This window comes from Bombina bombina, chromosome 2 (assembly GCF_027579735.1).
Source record: "Bombina bombina isolate aBomBom1 chromosome 2, aBomBom1.pri, whole genome shotgun sequence".
Classification (NCBI taxonomy): Eukaryota; Metazoa; Chordata; class Amphibia; order Anura; family Bombinatoridae; genus Bombina; species Bombina bombina.
The window spans coordinates 1,037,178,078-1,037,198,444 of NC_069500.1; the positions used below are offsets into that span (position 1 = coordinate 1,037,178,078).

General features: G+C 37.0%; 1 protein-coding gene across 1 annotated transcript in view; it reads left to right on the forward strand.

Moving 5' to 3' along the window:
• LOC128650009 (uncharacterized) overlaps positions 1–20,367 on the forward strand; it is a 57,675-nt gene that overhangs the window by 28,712 nt on the left and 8,596 nt on the right. The window contains exons 4-8 of the mRNA XM_053703637.1: positions 455–517; positions 1,992–2,134; positions 6,150–6,246; positions 18,354–18,506; positions 19,960–20,132. Of these exons, the coding sequence (XP_053559612.1) occupies positions 455–517; positions 1,992–2,134; positions 6,150–6,246; positions 18,354–18,506; positions 19,960–20,132 (629 nt within the window). The remainder of the gene's footprint in view (positions 1–454; positions 518–1,991; positions 2,135–6,149; positions 6,247–18,353; positions 18,507–19,959; positions 20,133–20,367) is intronic.

Consider the following 20,367-nt stretch of genomic DNA (forward strand, 5'->3'; position numbering starts at 1 on the left):
CACACACATACACATAAACATATGCACACACACACATACATATACACACACATATACATACACACACATATTCATACACACACAAATATACACATATACACACACATATATACACACACATATGAACATATGCACACACACACACACACACACACATACATACATATACACAAACAGACAAATACATACACACACATATATAAACACACACACACACTCACATAAAAACATACACATAGACACATGCACACACACTGATTCACAAACTCATATACACACACACATATACACAGACAGACACACACACATATAGACTAACATTCCAATATTTTAATAAACTATTAATAATACATTTTTATTGTTTATTTTATGTAACTGCCACTAGCAACATGTATGTTTTCAGTAGTACGCCTATAGTTTTAGTTTGTAAATCATTGTTCTTATTTCTCTACAGACCCCATTGCATTTAGCTGTATTAAGTGGAAGTATCTCTACTGTCCAACTGATATGTGAACAAGTGAGTAAAACTTTGCCTGCATCTACAGTACACAAAACACATCTACAGTACACATAAGACATTTCTTGCTGTTTTAATATGGAATGTATTTCACATGCTAGCGCCAATAAAGGAGTTTTGTCTTTAAAACCCAAGTCTACTGTTGAATTCTTGAAACCAGAACATTATAGTTTCATTTACTACACGATATATAAACTCATAAAGGGATAGTGAATCCACCAAACTCCATTCTTTTTTTTTAGCACTGTGGAAGTCTATATAAAAAAATATTATATGTACGAACAAATAACTAATAGATCAATACACTAATACATGTAACCTTTGTACACATAGCCTTTGTCCCTCATTGTGAATGTGCCCAGGGTGGGTGATGGCACAGGGTACGTGCTCCAGACACGGACATCCTGCCCAAGAGGGGGGGGGTGTGTAAAGAGGAAAGTAGCTAAGAAGTTGTGGCCAGTGTTCCCTCTAAGGTCAGTTTTGTGAGCATCCCAGCAGCAAAACAGTTAATAAGGGAACCACACCTTGCACTGCAGTCTACATTGTGTAGTGTTTGCTAATTGCTCTAATTAACTGTTTCACTACTGGGCCGCTCACAAAACTGTCCTTGGAGGGAACACTGGTTGTGGCCATGTGATATCCAAGATTAGAAAGTTCTCTGTCATGTACAGGGTATGTGGCAATAAAATTACCCGAAACTGCCTAAGAAATGACGTGCAGAGTATTCTTGTTAAGGTATAAACTACCTGTTTTTTCATGTGATTGTTAGATATGTCTGTTGTCTGAAAAGAGCAACATATCTCCGTATATATTCGTGAATAAACTCTGCAGTATTATTCTCTCTTTGGGATTGTTTTCCTTCATTGGGTATTTATTCAACAACAGCACCAATTAACTATATATTTATCTTACCCACCTAATTCACTGTGCCTCTTATTTATATTTATGTAGTCATAATTTACTGTTCATGCATTGTATTCATACACACAACAAAACATGGTTTAAAAATAGATTCTTAAAGTCCTTAAAAAAGCACCTAGGACCTTTCCTGTGTCCATATCACCGTAGCTGGAACAAAGAGGCATTGTTATAAAGGAATTTGTGCATTGGTTCATTCAGCAGAATAGCTCCATATATTACACTAAGGAGGTCTTATTGCATATCTGTGCAATTTTAAAGCTGCTCCTGGATGGATATAATGACCACCTGTATGGTCCATTTGACATCATTCACAAAAATAAAAATATATTTGCATGTAACAAGCACTGATACATATATACCTCTCATGTCTATAGCAAGGGAATCTTTAGAAATACATAACTCCTTCTATAATCACATTCAAGCAGCTTAGTTTAATTGTAACCATCATTTTACAATATAAATGGCGAAATGCAATTTGTAAAATGTATTAAGATATATTGCCAAATATTCTATTTCATGTATCTAATTATTTCAATCCTAATTCTACCCTTAGGAGGGAGTTGAATTGGAAGGTGAAGACAAGAAAAGAAATACCCCTCTGACGTTGGCCAAAGGGCGAAAGGATAATAATCTTATCTCATTTTTACACAGTGCTATTACACAGTCAAAGAATCTTAATGCTAAATGTAATTGGAGGTAAATTTGTTAGGTCAAAGATCATGCATATATTTTTTTTTGTATAGTTTTAGAAAATATTGGCTAGATTATGAGTTTTGCGTTATGAGGGGTGCGGTACTAACTTTCCAATTATTGTCACCGCTCACTTCCCTACAGCGCTGGTATTAGAGGTTTATCAGGCAAGAAGTGAGCGTAGAGCAAAATTGAGCTCCATACCGCACTCCAATACCAGCGCTGCTGAAAGCTGCGGTGAGCTGGTTTTACGTGCTCGTGCACGATTTCCCCATAGACATCAATGGGGAGAGCCGGCTGAAAAAAAGTCTAACACCTGCAAAAAAGCAGCGTAAAGCTCTGTAACGCAGCCCTATTGATTCATATGGGGAAACTTAATTTATGTTTACACCTAACACCCTAACATGAACCCCGAGTCTAAACACCCCTAATCTGCCGGCCCGACATCGCCGACACCTACATTATATTTATTAACCGCTAATCTGCCGCCCCTGACATCTCCGACACCTACATTATACTTATTAACCCCTAATCTGCTGCCCCCAACATCGCCGACACCTACATTATATTTATTAACCCCTAATCTCCCGCCCCCAATGTCGCCGCAACCTACCTACACTTATTAACCCCTAATCTGCAGCCCGCCACTATAATAAACATATTAACCCCTAAACCGCCATACTCCCGCATCAACAACACTAGTTAAATATTATTAACCCCTAATCTGCCGCCCCTAACATCACGCCACCTACCTACATTTATTAACCCCTAATCTTCCGCCCCAACGTTGCCGCCACTATACTAAATTTATTAACCCCTAAACCTAAGTCTAACCCTAACATCCCCTAACTAAAATATATTTAAAATAAATCTAAATAAAACCTACTATTATTACCTAAATAATTCCTATTTAAAACTAAATACTTACCTGTAAAATAAACCCTAAGCTAGCTACAATATAACTAATAGTTACATTGTAGCTATCTTAGGTTTTATTTTTATTTTAGAGGCAAGTTTGTATTTATTTTAACTAGGTAGAATAGTTTCTAAATAGTAATTAACTATGTACTAACAACCTAGCTAAAATAAATCCAAATTTACCTGTAAAATAAAACCTAACCTGTCTTTCACTAACACCTAACCTTACACTACAATTAAATCAATTACCTAAATTAAATACAATTACCTAAATTACAAAAAAACAAACACTAAATTACACAAAATAAAAAAATATCAGATATTTAAACTAATTACACCTAATCTAATAGCCCTATTAAAATAAAAAAGCCCCCCAAAATAAAAAAAACCCCAAGCCTAAACTAAACTAACAATAGCCCTTAAAAGGGCCTTTTGCAGGGCATTGTCCCAAAGAAATCAGCTCTTTTACCTGTAAAAAAAAATACAAGCAACCCCCCAACAGTAAAACCCACCACCCACACAACCAATCCCCCAAATAAAATCCTAACTAAAAAAAACCTAAGCTCCCCATTTCCCTGAAAAGGGCATTTGCATGTGCACTGCCCTTAAAAGGGCATTTAGCTCTTTTTCAAGTGCCCAAACCCCTAATCTAAAAATAAAACCCACCCAATAAACCCTTAAAAAAGCCTAACACTAACCCCCGAAGATCCACTTACAGTTTTTGAAGACCCGACATCCATCCTCAATGAAGCGGTAGAAGTTCTCATGGAAGCCGGCAGAAATCTTCATCCAAGTGGCCGAAGTCTTCATCCAAGCCCGCAGAAGTCTTTATCCAGACGGCATCTTCTATCTTCATCCATACGGCGCAGAGCGGCTCCATCTTCAAGACATCCGGCGCGGAGCATTCTTTTCAATCGAAGTCTTCTTGCAGAATGAAGGTTCCTTTAAGTGACGTCATCCAAGATGGCATCCCTTGAATTCCGATTGACTGATAGAGTTCTATCAGTCAATCGGAATTAAAGGTTAAAAAATCCTATTGGCTGATGCAATCAGCCAATAGGATTGAGCTTCAATCCTATTGGCTGATCCAATCAGTCAATAGGATTGAGCTTGCATTCTATTGGCTGTTCCAATCAGCCAATAGAATGCGAGCTCAATCCTATTGGCTGATTGGATCAGCCAATAGGATTGATGCTCAATCCTATTGACTGATTGCATCAGCCAATAGGACTTTTTAACCTTTAATTCCAATTGGCTTCCGATAGAATTCTATCAGCCAATCGGAATTCAAGGGACACCATCTTGGATGACGTCACTTAAAGGAACCTTCATTCTGCAAGAAGACTTTGATTGAAGAGGATGCTCCGCGCCGGATGTCTTGAAGATGGAGCCGCTCCGCACAGGATGGATGAAGATAGAAGATGTCGTCTGGATGAAGACTTCTGCTGGCTTGGATGAAGACTTCGGCCGCTTGGATGAAGACTTCTGCCGGCTTCGATGAGGACTTCTGCCGCTTAGTTGAGGATGGATGTCGGGTCTTCAAAAACTGCAAGTGGATCTTTGGGGGTTAGTGTTAGGCTTTTTTAAGGGTTTATTGGGTGGGTTTTATTTTTAGATTAGGGGTTTGGGCACTTGAAAAAGAGCTAAATGCCCTTTTAAGGGCAGTGCACATGCAAATGCCCTTTTCAGGGCAATGGGGAGCTTAGGTTTTTTTTAGTTAGGATTTTATTTGGGGGATTGGTTGTGTGGGTGGTGGGTTTTACTGTTGGGGGGTTGCTTGTATTTTTTTTTACAGGTAAAAGAGCTGATTTCTTTGGGACAATGCCCTGCAAAAGGCCCTTTTAAGGGCTATTGTTAGTTTAGTTTAGGCTTGGGTTTTTTTATTTATTTTGGGGGGCTTTTTTATTTTAATAGGGCTATTAGATTAGGTGTAATTAGTTTAAATATCTGATATTTTTTATTTTGTGTAATTTAGTGTTTGTTTTTTGTAATTTAGGTAATTGTATTTAATTTAGGTAATTAATTTAATTGTAGTGTAAGGTTAGGTGTTAGTGTAAGACAGGTTAGGTTTTATTTTACAGGTAAATTTCTATTTATTTTAGCTAGGTAGTTAGTAAATAGTTAATAACTATTTAGTAACTATTCTACCTAGTTAAAATAAATACAAACTTGCTGTAAAATAAAAATAAACCCTAAGCTAGCTACAATGTAACTATTAGTTATATTGTAGCTAGCTTAGGGTTTATTTTACAGGTAAGTATTTAGTTTTAAATAGGAATTATTTAGGTAATGATAGTAGGTTTTATTTAGATTTATTTTAATTATATTTAAGTTAGGGGGAGTTAGGGTTAGATTTAGGTTTAGGGGTTAATAAATTTAGTATAGTGGCGGCGACATTGGGGTGCGTAAGATTAGGGGTTAATAAATGTAGGTAGGTGGCGGTGATGTTAGGGGCGGCAGATTAGGGGTTAATACTATTTAACTAGTGTTTGCGATGCAGGAGTGCGGCGGTTTAGGGGTTAATATGTTTATTATAGTGGCAGCGATGTCTGGAGCGGCAGATTAGGGGTTAATAATTTTATTTTAGTGTTTGCGATGATGGAGGGCCTCGGTTTAGGGGCTAATAGGTAGTTTATGGGTGTTAGTGTACTTTTTAGCACTTTAGTTATGTGTTTTATGTTACAGATTTGTAGCGTAAAACTCATAACTACTGACTTTCAGTTTACGGTATCGATCTTGGCGGTATACTTCTTGGTGGCTCACTTTTTGGCCTCCCAGGCAGACTTGTAATACCGGCGCCATGGAAGTCCCATTGAAAAAGGACTTTTTGAAAGCTGCGGTAATTACGTTGCGTTACGGCCAAAAAAGTGTACGGTGCAGCTAGACCTACAAGACTCGTAATACCCGCGGTAGTGAAAAAGAGCCTTAACGCTGCTTTTTCACTCATACCGCAAAAGTCATAATCTAGCCGTATGTTAGCAATATAGCACATTTTTATTTGCAGATATAAAAATTAATGTTTTGGGGGGGGGGGGTTGCTTGTTTTTTTTAAGTCTTAAAATTCCATTTTACAATAAACAATGAACTGTATCTTTCTTCATAGAGCATGGTTGTTTGGTCGACCAGGCAAATCAAAGGGACCTATCCTGTTTTTTTATGGAAATTTATTATTGTGGGGTTACCCAGCCTATTTTTACAAGGTAAGAATGAAAGGCTACATACTACAGAGTTGGTTTATTCATGTCCTCTCTTGAAATAACTAAAGTGTATATTTCTGGGTTTGTGTGTGTGTATATATAAATATAAATAAATATATATATGTGTGTGTGTGTGAGCCTTCATATGAAAAAGTTGGATATATACAATAGCATTACTCTGTCCCTCATTGCAAAGCATTTAAATCCCTTTATTACCCATTCCCCAGTTTTGCATAACCAACACAGTTATTTTAATACAACATTTTCCTCTGTGATTACCTTGTATCTAAGAACTTTCTGACAGCCCTCTGATCACATGCCTGTGACTATTTATTATCTATTGACTTGCATTTAGCATTGTGTTGTGCTAAATCTTAAATACATGTCTGTGCCTAAACACAGTGTTATCTATATGGCCCACATGAACTATCAAGTCTCTTGTTGTGAAAAGCAATTTAAAAAGCATGTGATAAGAGACAGCCCTCAAGTGCTTAGAAATTAGCATATGAGCCTACCAAGGTTTAGTTTCAACTAAGAATACCAAGAGAAAAAGCAAATTTGATGATAAAAGTAAATTGAAAAGTTGATTAAAATTACATATCCTATCTGAATAATGAAAGTTTAATTTTGACTAGACTGTCCCTTTAAATCTTTTCATTACAACATTTTTCTGCAGTTTCCAGATGATCGTCTTGTTTGATGCAATTGTAGTTCAATGGTCCAGTTGCAAACATATGAAGAATGCATAACCTCACTCTTTTTAGACATTCCCACACCCTGTAACTTTTAAACACAAGTAACCTGTCTCTACAGAAACCAAGTGTCACATTTTTTAGTTAAAACAGATTCAGCTAGATAACGAGTTTTCAGCGATATAGGGAAATTAACGACTGCCACAAAGCAGCATTATTTCAGCTCCCTATAGTGCTGCTATTACAAGTTTACAAAAAGCAGGCTTGTGTGGGCGATATGGTTGCGTTGAGCTCCATACCGCACCGACAACAAGCACTGCTTTGACATGCTCGTGCACGATTTCCCCAAAGACATCAATGGGGAGAGCCGGCAAACAAAAAGCCTAACATCTGCGATTGCGGAAACAAGAGCTCCGTAACGCAGCCCCATTGATGTCTATGGGGAAAGAAAAAGTTATGTTTAAAACTAACACCCTAACATAAAAACCACGTCTAAGCGCCACTAATCTGCTGCCCCCAACATCGCTGCAACCAACATAATGTTATTAACCCCTAATCTGCCGCCCTTAACATCGCCGACACCTAAATAAAACTATTAATCACCACCTACATTACAGTTATTAACCCTTAATCTGCTGCCCCCAATGTCGCTGCCACTATACTAAAGTTATTAACCCCTAAACCTCTGGCCTCCTACATCACTAACACTAAATACATATATTAACCCCTAAGCATAACCCTAATACCCCCTAACTTAAATATAATTAAAATAAATCTAAATAAACCTCACAATTATTACCTAAATAATACCTATTTAAAACTAAATACATACTTACCTGTAAAATAAAACCTAAGCTAGCTACAATGAGAGCTCAATCCTATTGGCTGACTGCAACAGCCAATAGGATTTTTTCCCCTTTAATTCCTATTGACTGATAGAAATCTTTCAGCCAATAAGAATGTAAGAAACGCCATCTTGGATGACTTCACTTAAAGGGAAACTTCATTTCCCAGCGACGATCTTAAGAAGAGGATGCTCCGCGCCGGATGGATGAAGATAGAAGTTGCCGCCTCGATGAAGACTTCTTGCCGTCTGGATGAGGATTTCGCCGGCTGGATGAAGATGGAAGAGGCTGCCCGGATGAAGACTTCTTGCAGCCTGGATGATGACTTCGCCGGCTGGATGAGGATGGATGTCCGGACTTTGATAACTGTAAGTGGATCGTCGGGGGTAAGTGTTAGGTTTTTTTAAGGGTTTTTTTGGGTGTTTTTTTTTTTTAGCTTAGGGTTTGGGCAATGTTAAAGAGCTAAATGCCCTTTTAAGGGCAATGCCCATCCAAATACCCTTTTCAGGGCAATGGTTAGCTTAGGTTTATTTAGATAGAATTTTATTTGGGGGGGGTTGGTTGGTTGGGTGGTGTGTTTTACTGTTGGGGGGTGTTTGTATTTTTTTTTACAGGTAAAAGAGCTGTCCCACAAAAGGCCCTTTTAAGGAGCATTGGTAGTTTAGTGTAGGCTAGGGTTTTTTATTTAGGGGGGATTTTTTATTTTGATAGGGCTATTAGATTAGGAGTAATTTGTTTTTTTATTTTTGATAATTTCGTTTTTTATTTTTTGTAATTTAGAAACGTGTATTTTAATAATTTAATTTATTTTATTTTATCGTAATGTTAGTTTTTAGTGTAAGGCAGGTTAGGTTTTATTTCACAGGTAACTGTATTTATTTTAACTAGGTAGTTAATAAATAGTTAATAACTATTTACTAACTAGTCTACCTACTTAAAATAAACACAAACTTACCTGTGAAATAAAAATAAAACCTAAGATAGCTACAATGTAACTATTAGTTATATTGTAGCTAGCTTAGGTTTTATTTTACAGGTAAATTTGTATTTAGTTTTAAATAGGTATTATTTAGGTAATAATTGTAAGATTTATTTAGATTTATTTTAATTATATTTAAGTTAGGGGGTGTTAGGGTTAGGGTTAGACTTAGGCTTAGGGTTACGTTAGGGTTAGGTTTAGGGGTTAATATATTTATGTAGAGTTAGTGATGTGGGAGGTCAGAGGTTTAAGGGTTAATAATTTATTTAAGTATATTTCGTTGTGGGGGGCTTGCGGTTTAGTGGTTAATAGGTTTATTATAGCGGTGGTGTGGGTGGACGGCAGATTAGGGGTTAATAATCTTTTAATAGTGTTTGCAATGCGGGAGGGCGTCAATTTAGGGGTTAATAGGTTTATTATAGTGGCGACGATGTCGGGGAGTGGCAGAATAGGGGTTAATACATTTTTTTAGTGGCGGCAATGTCTGGAGCGGCAGATTAGGGGTTAATAAATGTATTATAGTGTTTGCGATGCGGGAGGGCCTCAGTTTAGGGGTTAATAGGTAGTTTATGGGTGTTAGTGTACTTTTTAACACTTTAGTTATGAGTTTTATGGTACAGCTTTGTAAAGTAAAACTCATAACTACTGACTTTAGATGGCGGTACGGATATTGTCAGAATAGGGTGTACCGCTCACTTTTTGGCTTCCCAGACAAACTCGTAATACCGGTGTTATGGGAGTCCCATTGTAAAAGGACTTTTTAAAAAGGGCGGTACTGACGTTTGGTGACGGCCAAAAAGGTGTGCGGTACAGCTATACCTACAAGACTTGTAATAGCGGCGTTAGGGAAAAAGCAGCGTTATGAAGCATAACGCCAAACTCGTAATCTAGCTGATTGTTAGCTCAGTCACTTGTCATCAAACATAGTGTAACCTTTTTGTTTCATAAACTAATTATCTAATTTGTGTTAATTAACTTAGGCTCAGTTATAGCATACATCAGTTATTTACTGTATAATATTGTTCAGTAAAAATATTACAATTTGGTTGAGTTTATTATTGAATTCATCTTCTTTAATAGTATACTTGTCTCGTGTAATTACAGAAAATGAAAGATTCTGTCTGAATGCAAATAGTAATGCAAAGAGTAGATTTTTCTTTCCCAGCAACACAATTTTCTCAATTCTTTAAAGCTCTCTCAAAAGCATTTAAAACAGTCCATCAGCACTGCAATTTCTCTTATATGATAAATGCAAGTTTTAGCTTTAGAGCTGTTTATCTTTATTTAGGGTTGAGTGTTAAGGCACATACATTACAATATAATGTTTAAATATAATTTTTTACCCCAATATCTCCATGTGATTTCTCCCATGCTGGTAAGCTTTTAATAATAATGCCCATACACCTAGATTACGAGTTTTGAGCGCTATATAGAAATTAACGAACGCAACAAAAGTTTCCTATAGCGCTGCCATTTCAAGTTTTCAAACATACGCCTTTTGCGTGCGATATGGTTGCGTTGAGCTCCTTACCGCAACACAATCAGAGCGCTGCTGAGACGTGCTTGTGCACGATTTCCCCATAGACATCAATGGGGAGAGACGGCAAATAAAAAACTGACACCTGCGATCACAGAAACAAAAGTTCCGTAACGCAGCCCCATTGATGTCTATGGGGAAATAAAAATACTGTTTAAACCTAACACCCTAACATAAACCCTACATCTAAACACCCTTTAATCTGCTGCCCCCAACATCGCTGACGCCTGCCTAAGTTATTAACCCCTAATCTGCCGCTCCCGATATCACCGCAATCTAAATAAGATTATTAACCCCTGATATGCGGCTCCCGATATCGCCACTACTATACTACATTATTAACCCCTAAACCGCCAGCCCCCCACATCGCAATAAGCTAAATTAAACTATATTAACCCCTAAACCTAACCCTAACGTAACCCTAAACCTAACCCTAACATCCCTTAACTTTAACATAATAAAAATATAGCTAAATTAAATTTACAATTATGAACTAAATAAACCTATAAACCCCTAAACCGCCAGCCCCCCATATCGCAACAAGCTAAATTAAACTATATTAACCCCTTAACCTAACACTAAACCTAACTATAACCCCCATAACTTTAACATAATTAAATTAGATCTAAATTACATTTACAATTATTAACTAAATAATTCCTATTTAAAACTAAAATACATACTTACCTGTCAAATAAAACCTAAGCTAGCTACAATATAACTAATACTGTAGTAATATTGTAGCTAGCTTAGATTTTATTTTTATTTCACAGGTAAGTTTGTATTTATTTTAACTAGGTAGACTAGTTAGTAAATAGTTATTAACTATTTAATAACTACCTAGTTAAAATAAATACAAACTTACCTGTGAAATAAAACCTAACCTGCCTTACACTAAAACCTACCATTACAAAAAAATAAAAAAAAACTACCATTACAAAAAATAAAAAAAACCTATCATTACAAAAAAAACCACTAAATTATCCCAAAAAATAAAGATTAATTAACCCACCCCAAAATAAAAAAACCCTACTCTAGAATAAACTACCAAGGGCCCTTAAAATGGCCTTTTGGGGGGTCCTTGCCCTGAGTTAAACAGCTCTTTTGCTACAAAAAAAGAATACAAACACCCCCTAACATCTATACAAACCCCCACCCCCCAAACTACCAGGGGCCCTTAAAAGGGCCTTTTGGGGGGCCTTAAAAAGGCCTTTTGGGGGGCCTTAAAAAGGGCCTTTTGCAGGGCATTGCCCTAAGTTAAACAGCACTTTTGCTACAAAAAAAATACAAACACCCCCTAACACTATATAAACCCCCACCCACCAAACTACCAGGGGCCCTTAAAAGGGCCTTTTGCAGGGCCCTTAAAAGGGCCTTTTGTAGGGCATTGCCCTAAGTTGAACAGCTCTTTTGCTACAAAAAAACACCCCCTAAAAAAATACATTACACAAAATAAACAAATTATCAAAAATAAAACAAATGATTCCTATTCTAATACCCATAAAAAAACACCCCAAAATAAAAAACCTAATCTAGAATAAACTACCAATGGCCCTTAAAAGGGCCTTTTGTAGGGCATTGCCCTAAAGATAACAGCTCTTTTAGTGAAAACAAATTACAAAGACCCACTAACTTTACAAACCCCCACCCCCCCCCAAACCCACAAAATAAAAAAAATATCTAAAAAACCTAATATACCCATTGCCCTGAAAAAGACATTTGTATGAGCATTGCCCTTAAAAGGGATTTTAGCTCTTTTACTGCCCAGACCCTAAACTAAAAAAAAATCCCACCCAAAAAACCCTTAAAAAAACACTAACTCCCAACGATCCACTTACAGTTGTTGAAGTCCTGCTTGAAGGATCTTCATCCAGCCAGCAAAGTCATCATCCATGCGGCAAGAAGTCTTCATCCAGGCGGCCTCTTCTATCTTCATCCAGCCAGCGAAGTCATCATCCATGCGGCAAGAAGTCTTTATCCAGGCGGCCTCTTCGATCTTCATCCAGCCAGTGCGGAGCAGGTCTATCCTGAAGACATCCGGCGCAGAGCATCCTCTTCATACGGTCGACGCCGTACACTGAATCTTCAATGCAAGGGGCACGATGCAAGATGACATCCCTTGCATTCCTATTGGCTGAAAAATTTGAATCAGCCAATAGGAATTAGGGCTGCTAAAATCCTATTGGCTGTTCGAATTAGCCAATAGAATGAGAGTTGCTTAAATCCTATTGGCTGTTTTGAACAGCCAATGGGATTTTAGCAGCCCTAATTCCTATTGGCTGATTCAAATTTTTCAGCCAATAGGAATGCAAGGGACGCCATCTTGAATCGTGTCCCTTGCATTGAAGATTCAGTGTATGGCGGCGACCATATGAAGAGGATGCTCTTCAGGATGGGCCCGCTCCGCGCCGGCTGGATGAAGATCAGAGGCCGCCTGGATGAAGACTTCTTGCTGCCTGGATGAGGACTTCGCCGGCTGGATGAATATTGAAGAGGCGGGACTTCAACAACTGTAAGTGGATCGTCAGGGGATAGTGTGAGGCTTTTTTAAGGGATTTTTGAGTGGTTTTTTTTTTAGTTTAGGGTCTGGGCAGTAAAAGAGCTAAATGTCCTTTTAAGGGCAATGCCAATACAAATGCCCTTTTCAGGGCAATGGGTAACTTAGGTTTTTTTAGAATTAGGTTTTTTTATTTTGGGGGGTTGGTTGGGTGGTGGGTTTTACTGTTGGGGGGTGTTTGTATTTTTTTTACAGATAAAAGAGCTGATATCTTTGGGGCAATGCCCCACAAAAGGCCCCTTTAAGGGTCATTGGTAGTTTATTGTAGTCTAGGGTTTTTTTTATTTGGGGGGGGGTATTTTGATAGGGCTATTAGATTAGGTGTAATTCTTTTTTATTTTTGATCATTTGTTTGTTATTTTTCGTAATTTAGTGGGGGGGTGGTTTGTTATTTAGTTAGTTTTAATTTTTTGTAATTCGATACTTTTTGTAATTTTTAGAGTAGTGTTAGGATTTTTTTATTGGTAGTTTAGTTTTATTTCATTGGTAGTTAGTTTAATTTTAGTTTAATAATTATAATAGTTTAATTGTTAGTTAAAATTATTTTTTAAATTTGACAGGTAAGATTTAATTTAAGCTAGGGAAATTTTTTAATATAAAGTTAGGGGGTCGTTAGGTTTAGGGGTTACTAGTTTAAATTAGTTTATTTCATTGTGGGGACTTTCAGTTTAGGGGTTAATAGTTTATTTTAGTATATTTCATTGTGGGGGGCTTGCAGTTTACGGATTAATAGGTTTATTATAGTGGCGGTGTTGGCGGACGGAAGATTAGGGGTTAATAATATTTAAATAGTGTTTGTGATGCGGGAGGGCGGCGGTTTAGGGGTTAATAAGTTTATTATAGTGGCGACAATGTCGGGGAGCGGCAGATTAGGGGTTAAAAAATGTATTATAGTGTTTGCAATGCGGCAGGGCCTCGGTTTAGGGGTTAATAGGTAGTTTATGGGTGTTAGTGTACTTTTTAACACTTTAGTTATGAGTGTTATGTACAGCTTGTAGCGTAACACTCATAACTACTGACTTAAAATGGCGGTACAGATATTGTCGTTTTAGAGTGTAACGCTCACTTTTTAGCCGTACCGCAAAACTCATAATACCGGCGCTATGAGAATCCCATGAAAAAAATTAATTTTTCTGAATCATGAAAAAAAAATGGTTTTATGTCCCTTTAAATTGACATTTAACACTAAGGCCTAGATTTAGAGTTTGGCGGTAGCCGTGAAAACCAGCGTTAGAGGCTCCTAACGCTGGTTTTAGGCTACCGCCGGTATTTGGAGTCACTCAAAATAGGGTCTAACGCTCACTTTTCATCCGCGACTTTTCCATACCGCAGATCCCCTTACGTAAATTGCGTATCCTATCTTTTCAATGGGATTTTTCTAACTCCGGTATTTAGAGTCGTTTCTGAAGTGAGCGTTAGACATCTAACGACAAAACTCCAGCCGCAGGAAAAAAGTCAGTAGTTAAGAGCTTTCTGGGCTAACGCCGGTTCATAAAGCTCTTAACTACTGTACTCTAAAGTACACTAACACCCATAAACTACCTATGTACCCCTAAACCGAGGTCCCCCCACATCGCCGACACTCGAAAAAAAAATTTTAACCCCTAATCTGCCGACCGCCACCTACATTATACTTATGTACCCCTAATCTGCTGCCCCTAACACCGCCGACCCCTATATTATATTTATTAACCCCTAATCTGCCCCCCTCAACGTTGCCTCCACCTGCCTACACTTAATAACCCCTAATCTGCCAACCGGACCTGAGCGCTACTATAATAAAGTTATTAACCCCTAATCCGCCTCACTAACCCTATCATAAATAGTATTAACCCCTAATCTGCCCTCCCTAACATCGCCGACACCTAACTTCAATTATTAACCCCTAATCTGCCGACCGAATCTTGCCGCTATTCTAATAAATGTATTAACCCCTAAAGCTAAGTCTAACCCTAATACTAACACCCCCCTAAGTTAAATATAATTTAAATCTAACGAAATTAATTAACTCTTATTAAATAAATTATTCCTATTTAAAGCTAAATACTTAACTGTAAAATAAACCCTAATATAGCTACAATATAAATTATAATTATATTATAGCTATTTTAGGATTTATATTTATTTTACAGGTAACTTTGTATTTATTTTAACCAGGTACAATAGCTAAATAGTTAAGAACTATTTAATAGCTAAAATAGTTAAAATAATTACAAATTTACCTGTAAAAGAAATCCTAACCTAAGTTACAAATAAACCTAACACTACACTATCAATAAATAAATTAAATAAAATACCTACAATTACCTACAATTAACCTAACACTACACTATCAATAAATTAATTAAATACAATTGCTACAAATAAATACAATTAAATAAACTAGCTAAAGTACAAAAAATAAAAAAGAACTAAGTTACAAAAAATAAAAAAATATTTACAAACATAAGAAAAATATTACAACAATTTTAAACTAATTACACCTACTCTAAGCCCCCTAATAAAATAACAAAGCCCCCCAAAATAAAAAAAAATGCCCTACCCTATTCTAAATTACTAAAGTTCAAAGCTCTTTTACCTTACCAGCCCTGAACAGGGCCCTTTGCGGGGCATGCCCCAAGAAATACAGCTCTTTTGCCTGTAAAAAAAACATACAATACCCAAGCCCCCCAACATTACAACCCACCACCCACATACCCCTAATCTAACCCAAACCCACCTTAAATAAACCTAATACTAAGCCCCTGAAGATCATCCTACCTTGTCTTCACCATACCAGGTTCACCGATCGGTCCAGAAGAGCTCCTCCGATGTCCTGATCCAAGCCCAATCGGATTGAACTTGATTCTGATTGGCTGATTCCATCAGCCAATCAGAATATTCCTACCTTAATTCCGATTGGCTGATAGAATCCTATCAGCCAATCGGAATTCGAGGGACGCCATCTTGGATGACGTCATTTAAAGGAACCGTCATTCGTCGTTCAGTCGTCGGCCAGGATGGATGTTCCGCGGTGGAGGTCTTCAGGATGCTGCCGCTTCGCTCCGGATGGATGCCGCTTGGATGAAGACTTCAATCGGATGGAAGACCTCTTCTGCCCCGCTTGGATGAAGACTTTAGCCGGATCATGGACCTCTTCAGCCCCCCGCTTGGGCTTGGATCAGGACATCGGAGGAGCTCTTCTGGACCGATCGGTGAACCTGGTATGGTGAAGACAAGGTAGGATGATCTTCAGGGGCTTAGTGTTAGGTTTATTTAAGGGGGGTTTGGGTTAGATTAGGGGTATGTGGGTGGTGGGTTGTAATGTTGGGGGGCTTGGGTATTGTATGTTTTTTTTTACAGGCAAAAGAGCTGTATTTCTTGGGGCATGCCCCGCAAAGGGCCCTGTTCAGGGCTGGTAAGGTAAAAGAGCTTTGAACTTTAGTAATTTAGAATAGGGTAGGGCATTTTTTTATTTTGGGGGGCTTTGTTATTTTATTAGGGGGCTTAGAGTAGGTGTAATTAGTTTAAAATTGTTGTAATATTTTTCTTATGTTTGTAAATATTTTTTTATTTTTTGTAACTTAGTTCTTTTTTATTTTTTGTACTTTAGCTAGTTTATTTAATTGTATTTATTTGTAGCAATTGTATTTAATTAATTTATTGATAGTGTAGTGTTAGGTTAATTGTAGGTAATTGTAGGTAGTTTATTTAATTAATTTATTGATAGTCTAGTGTTAGGTTTATTTGTAACTTAGGTTAGGATTTCTTTTACAGGTAAATTTGTAATTATTTTAACTATTTTAGCTATTAAATAGTTCTTAACTATTTAATAGCTATTGTACCTGGTTAAAATAAATACAAAGTTACCTGTAAAATAAATATAAATCCTAAAATAGCTATAATATAATTATAATTTATATTGTAGCTATATTAGGATTTATTTTACAGGTAAGTATTTAGCTTTAAATAGGAATAATTTATTTAATAAGAGTTAATTAATTTCGTTAGATTTAAATTATATTTAACTTAGGGGGGTGTTAGTGTTAGGGTTAGACTTAGCTTTAGGGGTTAATACATTTATTAGAATAGCGGTGAGCTCCAGTCGGCAGATTAGGGGTTAATGTTTGAAGTTAGGTGTCGGCGATGTTAGGGAGGGCAGATTAGGGGTTAATACTATTTATGATAGGGTTAGTGAGGCGGATTAGGGGTTAATAACTTTATTATAGTAGCGCTCAGGTCCGGTCGGCATATTAGGGGTTAATAAGTGTAGACAGGTGGAGGCGACGTTGTGGGGGGCAGATTAGGGGTTAATAAATATAATATAGGGGTCGGCGATGTTAGGGCAGCAGATTAGGGGTACATAGGGATAATGTAAGTAGCGGCGGTTTACGGAGCGGCAGATTAGGGGTTAATAATAATATGCAGGAGTCAGCGATAGCGGGGGCGGCAGATTAGGGGTTAATAAGTATAAGGTTAGGGGTGTTTAGACTCGGGGTACATGTTAGAGTGTTAAGTGCAGACGTAGGAAGGGTTACCGCATAGCAAACAATGGGGCTGCGTTAAGAGCTGAACGCGGCTTTTTTGCAGGTGTTAGGTTTTTTTTCAGCTCAAACAGCCCCCATTGTTTCCTATGGGGGAATCGTGCACGAGCACGTTTTTGAGGCTGGCCGCGTCCGTAAGCAACTCTGGTATCGAGAGTTGAAGCTGCGTTAAAAATGCTCTACGCTCCTTTTTTTGGAGCCTAACGCAGCCTTTATGTGGACTCTCAATACCAGAGTTATTTTTATGGTGCGGCCAGAAAAAAGCCGGCGTTAGTTTTTCGGGTCGTTACCGACAAAACTCCAAATCTAGCGGTAAATAAATCATTGATATGATGTATTCAGAGCAAATATTAGCCTGTGAATAATATATACATATATCTTTTTAAAAAGTTGAAAAAATAAGGTTAATATTGTAATGTACATAACGCAGTGGGTGCTGCCATATTGTAACTTAGGTTTATTTTTTGCTAAAGCCAATTAGAGACAGTTATAAATTACTTACTAGAGTGTGCAACCAATGACTGTGTAGATTACAGCTGTGTCTGCACTTCCACTTTAAACAGGAAGCCCAGAATATTCAGAATAAAATTACAGGAAAAAGGGAATAAAATAAATAATGAAAGTATATTGCAAAGTTGTTTTTCTACATACAATTAAAGGTTTTATATTAATATCTCGAAGTGTTTAATGCCACTTTTATTATTTTAGTGCAAATATAATATTAGTTATACTAAGACATTTTAACATGATCCATGACTGAGTATACAGAGAAACAAAATGTACAGTTTGAGCTGAAGGATAAACAAGTGGTCTAGCCACACAAAACACATCTATATTTATTGCAACTTAAAATATCCATATTTGGTCTGGCACAAAGATGAATTCTTGATTATGCAATAGTTTTGCTCTGCAGTTTGTTTGTTTTTGGGGGTTTTTTTTAGCATTGCTGATTAACCAGTTTGTTTTCCTTTGGGCAGATTGTGCCAGTTTCCTATTATGCCCTCTGGGAATTGCATATCTTATTCCTTGTTTGCAACGCACTGATGTGGGCTTTCTTCTTAAAAGCCTCCCTGATGGATCCTGGCTTCCTTCCCCGAGACACAGAGGAATATTATTATACAGTTAAGCAGGTACTCTATATCTATGGTCATTAAAAAATAATTATTAAATATTCTGCTAGTTAAACACCTTAACAGAAATTGTATTTTTCACCTGTTTTTACAATACAGTTATGTAATTTCCAGTATTTGCTTAAAAAAGGTATCATGCAGATGAAGAAGCACTATTTAGTTATGTCACCATATTTTTTTTGCATGAAGAATAAGTAGGGTGACCATATTGCCGCTTTAAAAAGGAACACATGAAAAATACATATGTCAGGGCTGTTTAAATACATGTTTTGTATAAGGGCCCTGACCTATATATTTTATATATGTGTCACTTTTTAAAGCGGCAATATGGTCACCCTAAGATTAAGTAAACAGGAAGTGCAGCTTTGTGCACAATTGATCCTTAGGTACAGATAGTTCTTAGGTTAACTCCTACAATTCTGTTACTGAACAGTGAGATTACTTATTATTATTATTATTATTTATTTATTTGTATAGCCACATTCAGTAGTGCTGGGTACAGAAGCAGGGGTATGCATGACACTGAATTAAGGTAAAGCAAAAGGATATAGATACATAAAACAGACTACACAAAACAAAATTATACAGGGGGAGTATGGCCCTGCTCTATAATAAATTCTACACAACATGACCCTAGGGTTGCCACCCAGCCAGTATTTTACCAACATGGCCGGTAATTTTAAAGTTCAAGTTAACGATGACAATAAAGATTAAGGAAAGAAAAGGAAAAAAAGACCAGCAGTTCTCTGCAGCGTTTGAGTCGTACTTTAATTATATGTTTAGAATAAGAGAATAGAATTTTTTCATGTTTTACAAATAGCACATAAGATTTGTTTCATTCTCTTGGTATTTTTTGTGCAATAATAAACCTAGATAGATTCACAGGAGCCCAGAGTGTGCACGTAACTTTGGCAGCGATGTTTGTAACAATGTTTGTAGTAATATTATAACTAGTTGCAAACACTGCTGCTATATAGTGCACACCACTGAGCTCCCATGAGCCTACCTAGGTTTTCTCTTCAATAAGATACCAAGAGGATGAAGTGCATTTGATAATAAACATTTTTTGAAGCTGAGTGCTCTGTCTAAAACAAGCATAGACTGGGTTGCTGGCAAGCTATATCCTTAGGCTAATACATTTTTAGAACATAATACATTTTGCTGTACCTGGGAGCTATATATATTGGGTGGTGGTAATCTCTGTCCCTAGACAGGTGTTCACTTATGCACAGATGCTTCCATAATAAATACAAGAGAACTGGTTTATGGACAATGGCTTTGAAAAGTGCTACATATATGCACATAGACATATCATTTATTACGAATTTCCCATTTAGTATGTGTTAGAAGTTAAAAAGTAATTTCTGCTCCCTCTTTATCTAAGGTTCCATAACAGAAGCATATTTATACAGTATGTATGTCTATCCAGTTTTAGCTATGTTTTTCTTTTCAGGCAATACATTTTAATGACTGGAAGAATGGCAAGAACCCATTGAACAGACTATGTCACACCTGCCATCTTGTGAAGCCTCTACGTTCCAAGCACTGTCGTGTTACCAACCGTTGTGTTTCTCATTTTGATCACTATTGCCCATATGTTTATAATGATGTTGGTCTTTATAACAGGTAAAGCTATCAGATGTCTGTGTAACAGCTATGGTTTAACAGTTAGTTTAAAGCTCAGGTGAACTTTTACTGCAATGAGTAATAGAATATGCTTAGTTCTGGGTGCAGTACCGATCAGTGGTGTACTAGTCCCTTAAAGTGGCACTAAAAACTGTGTATTTAAAAGACAATTGTGCTGCTATGGAACAACATATCAGCCAAGGCTTAAAGGGACACTGAACCCAAATTTTTTCTT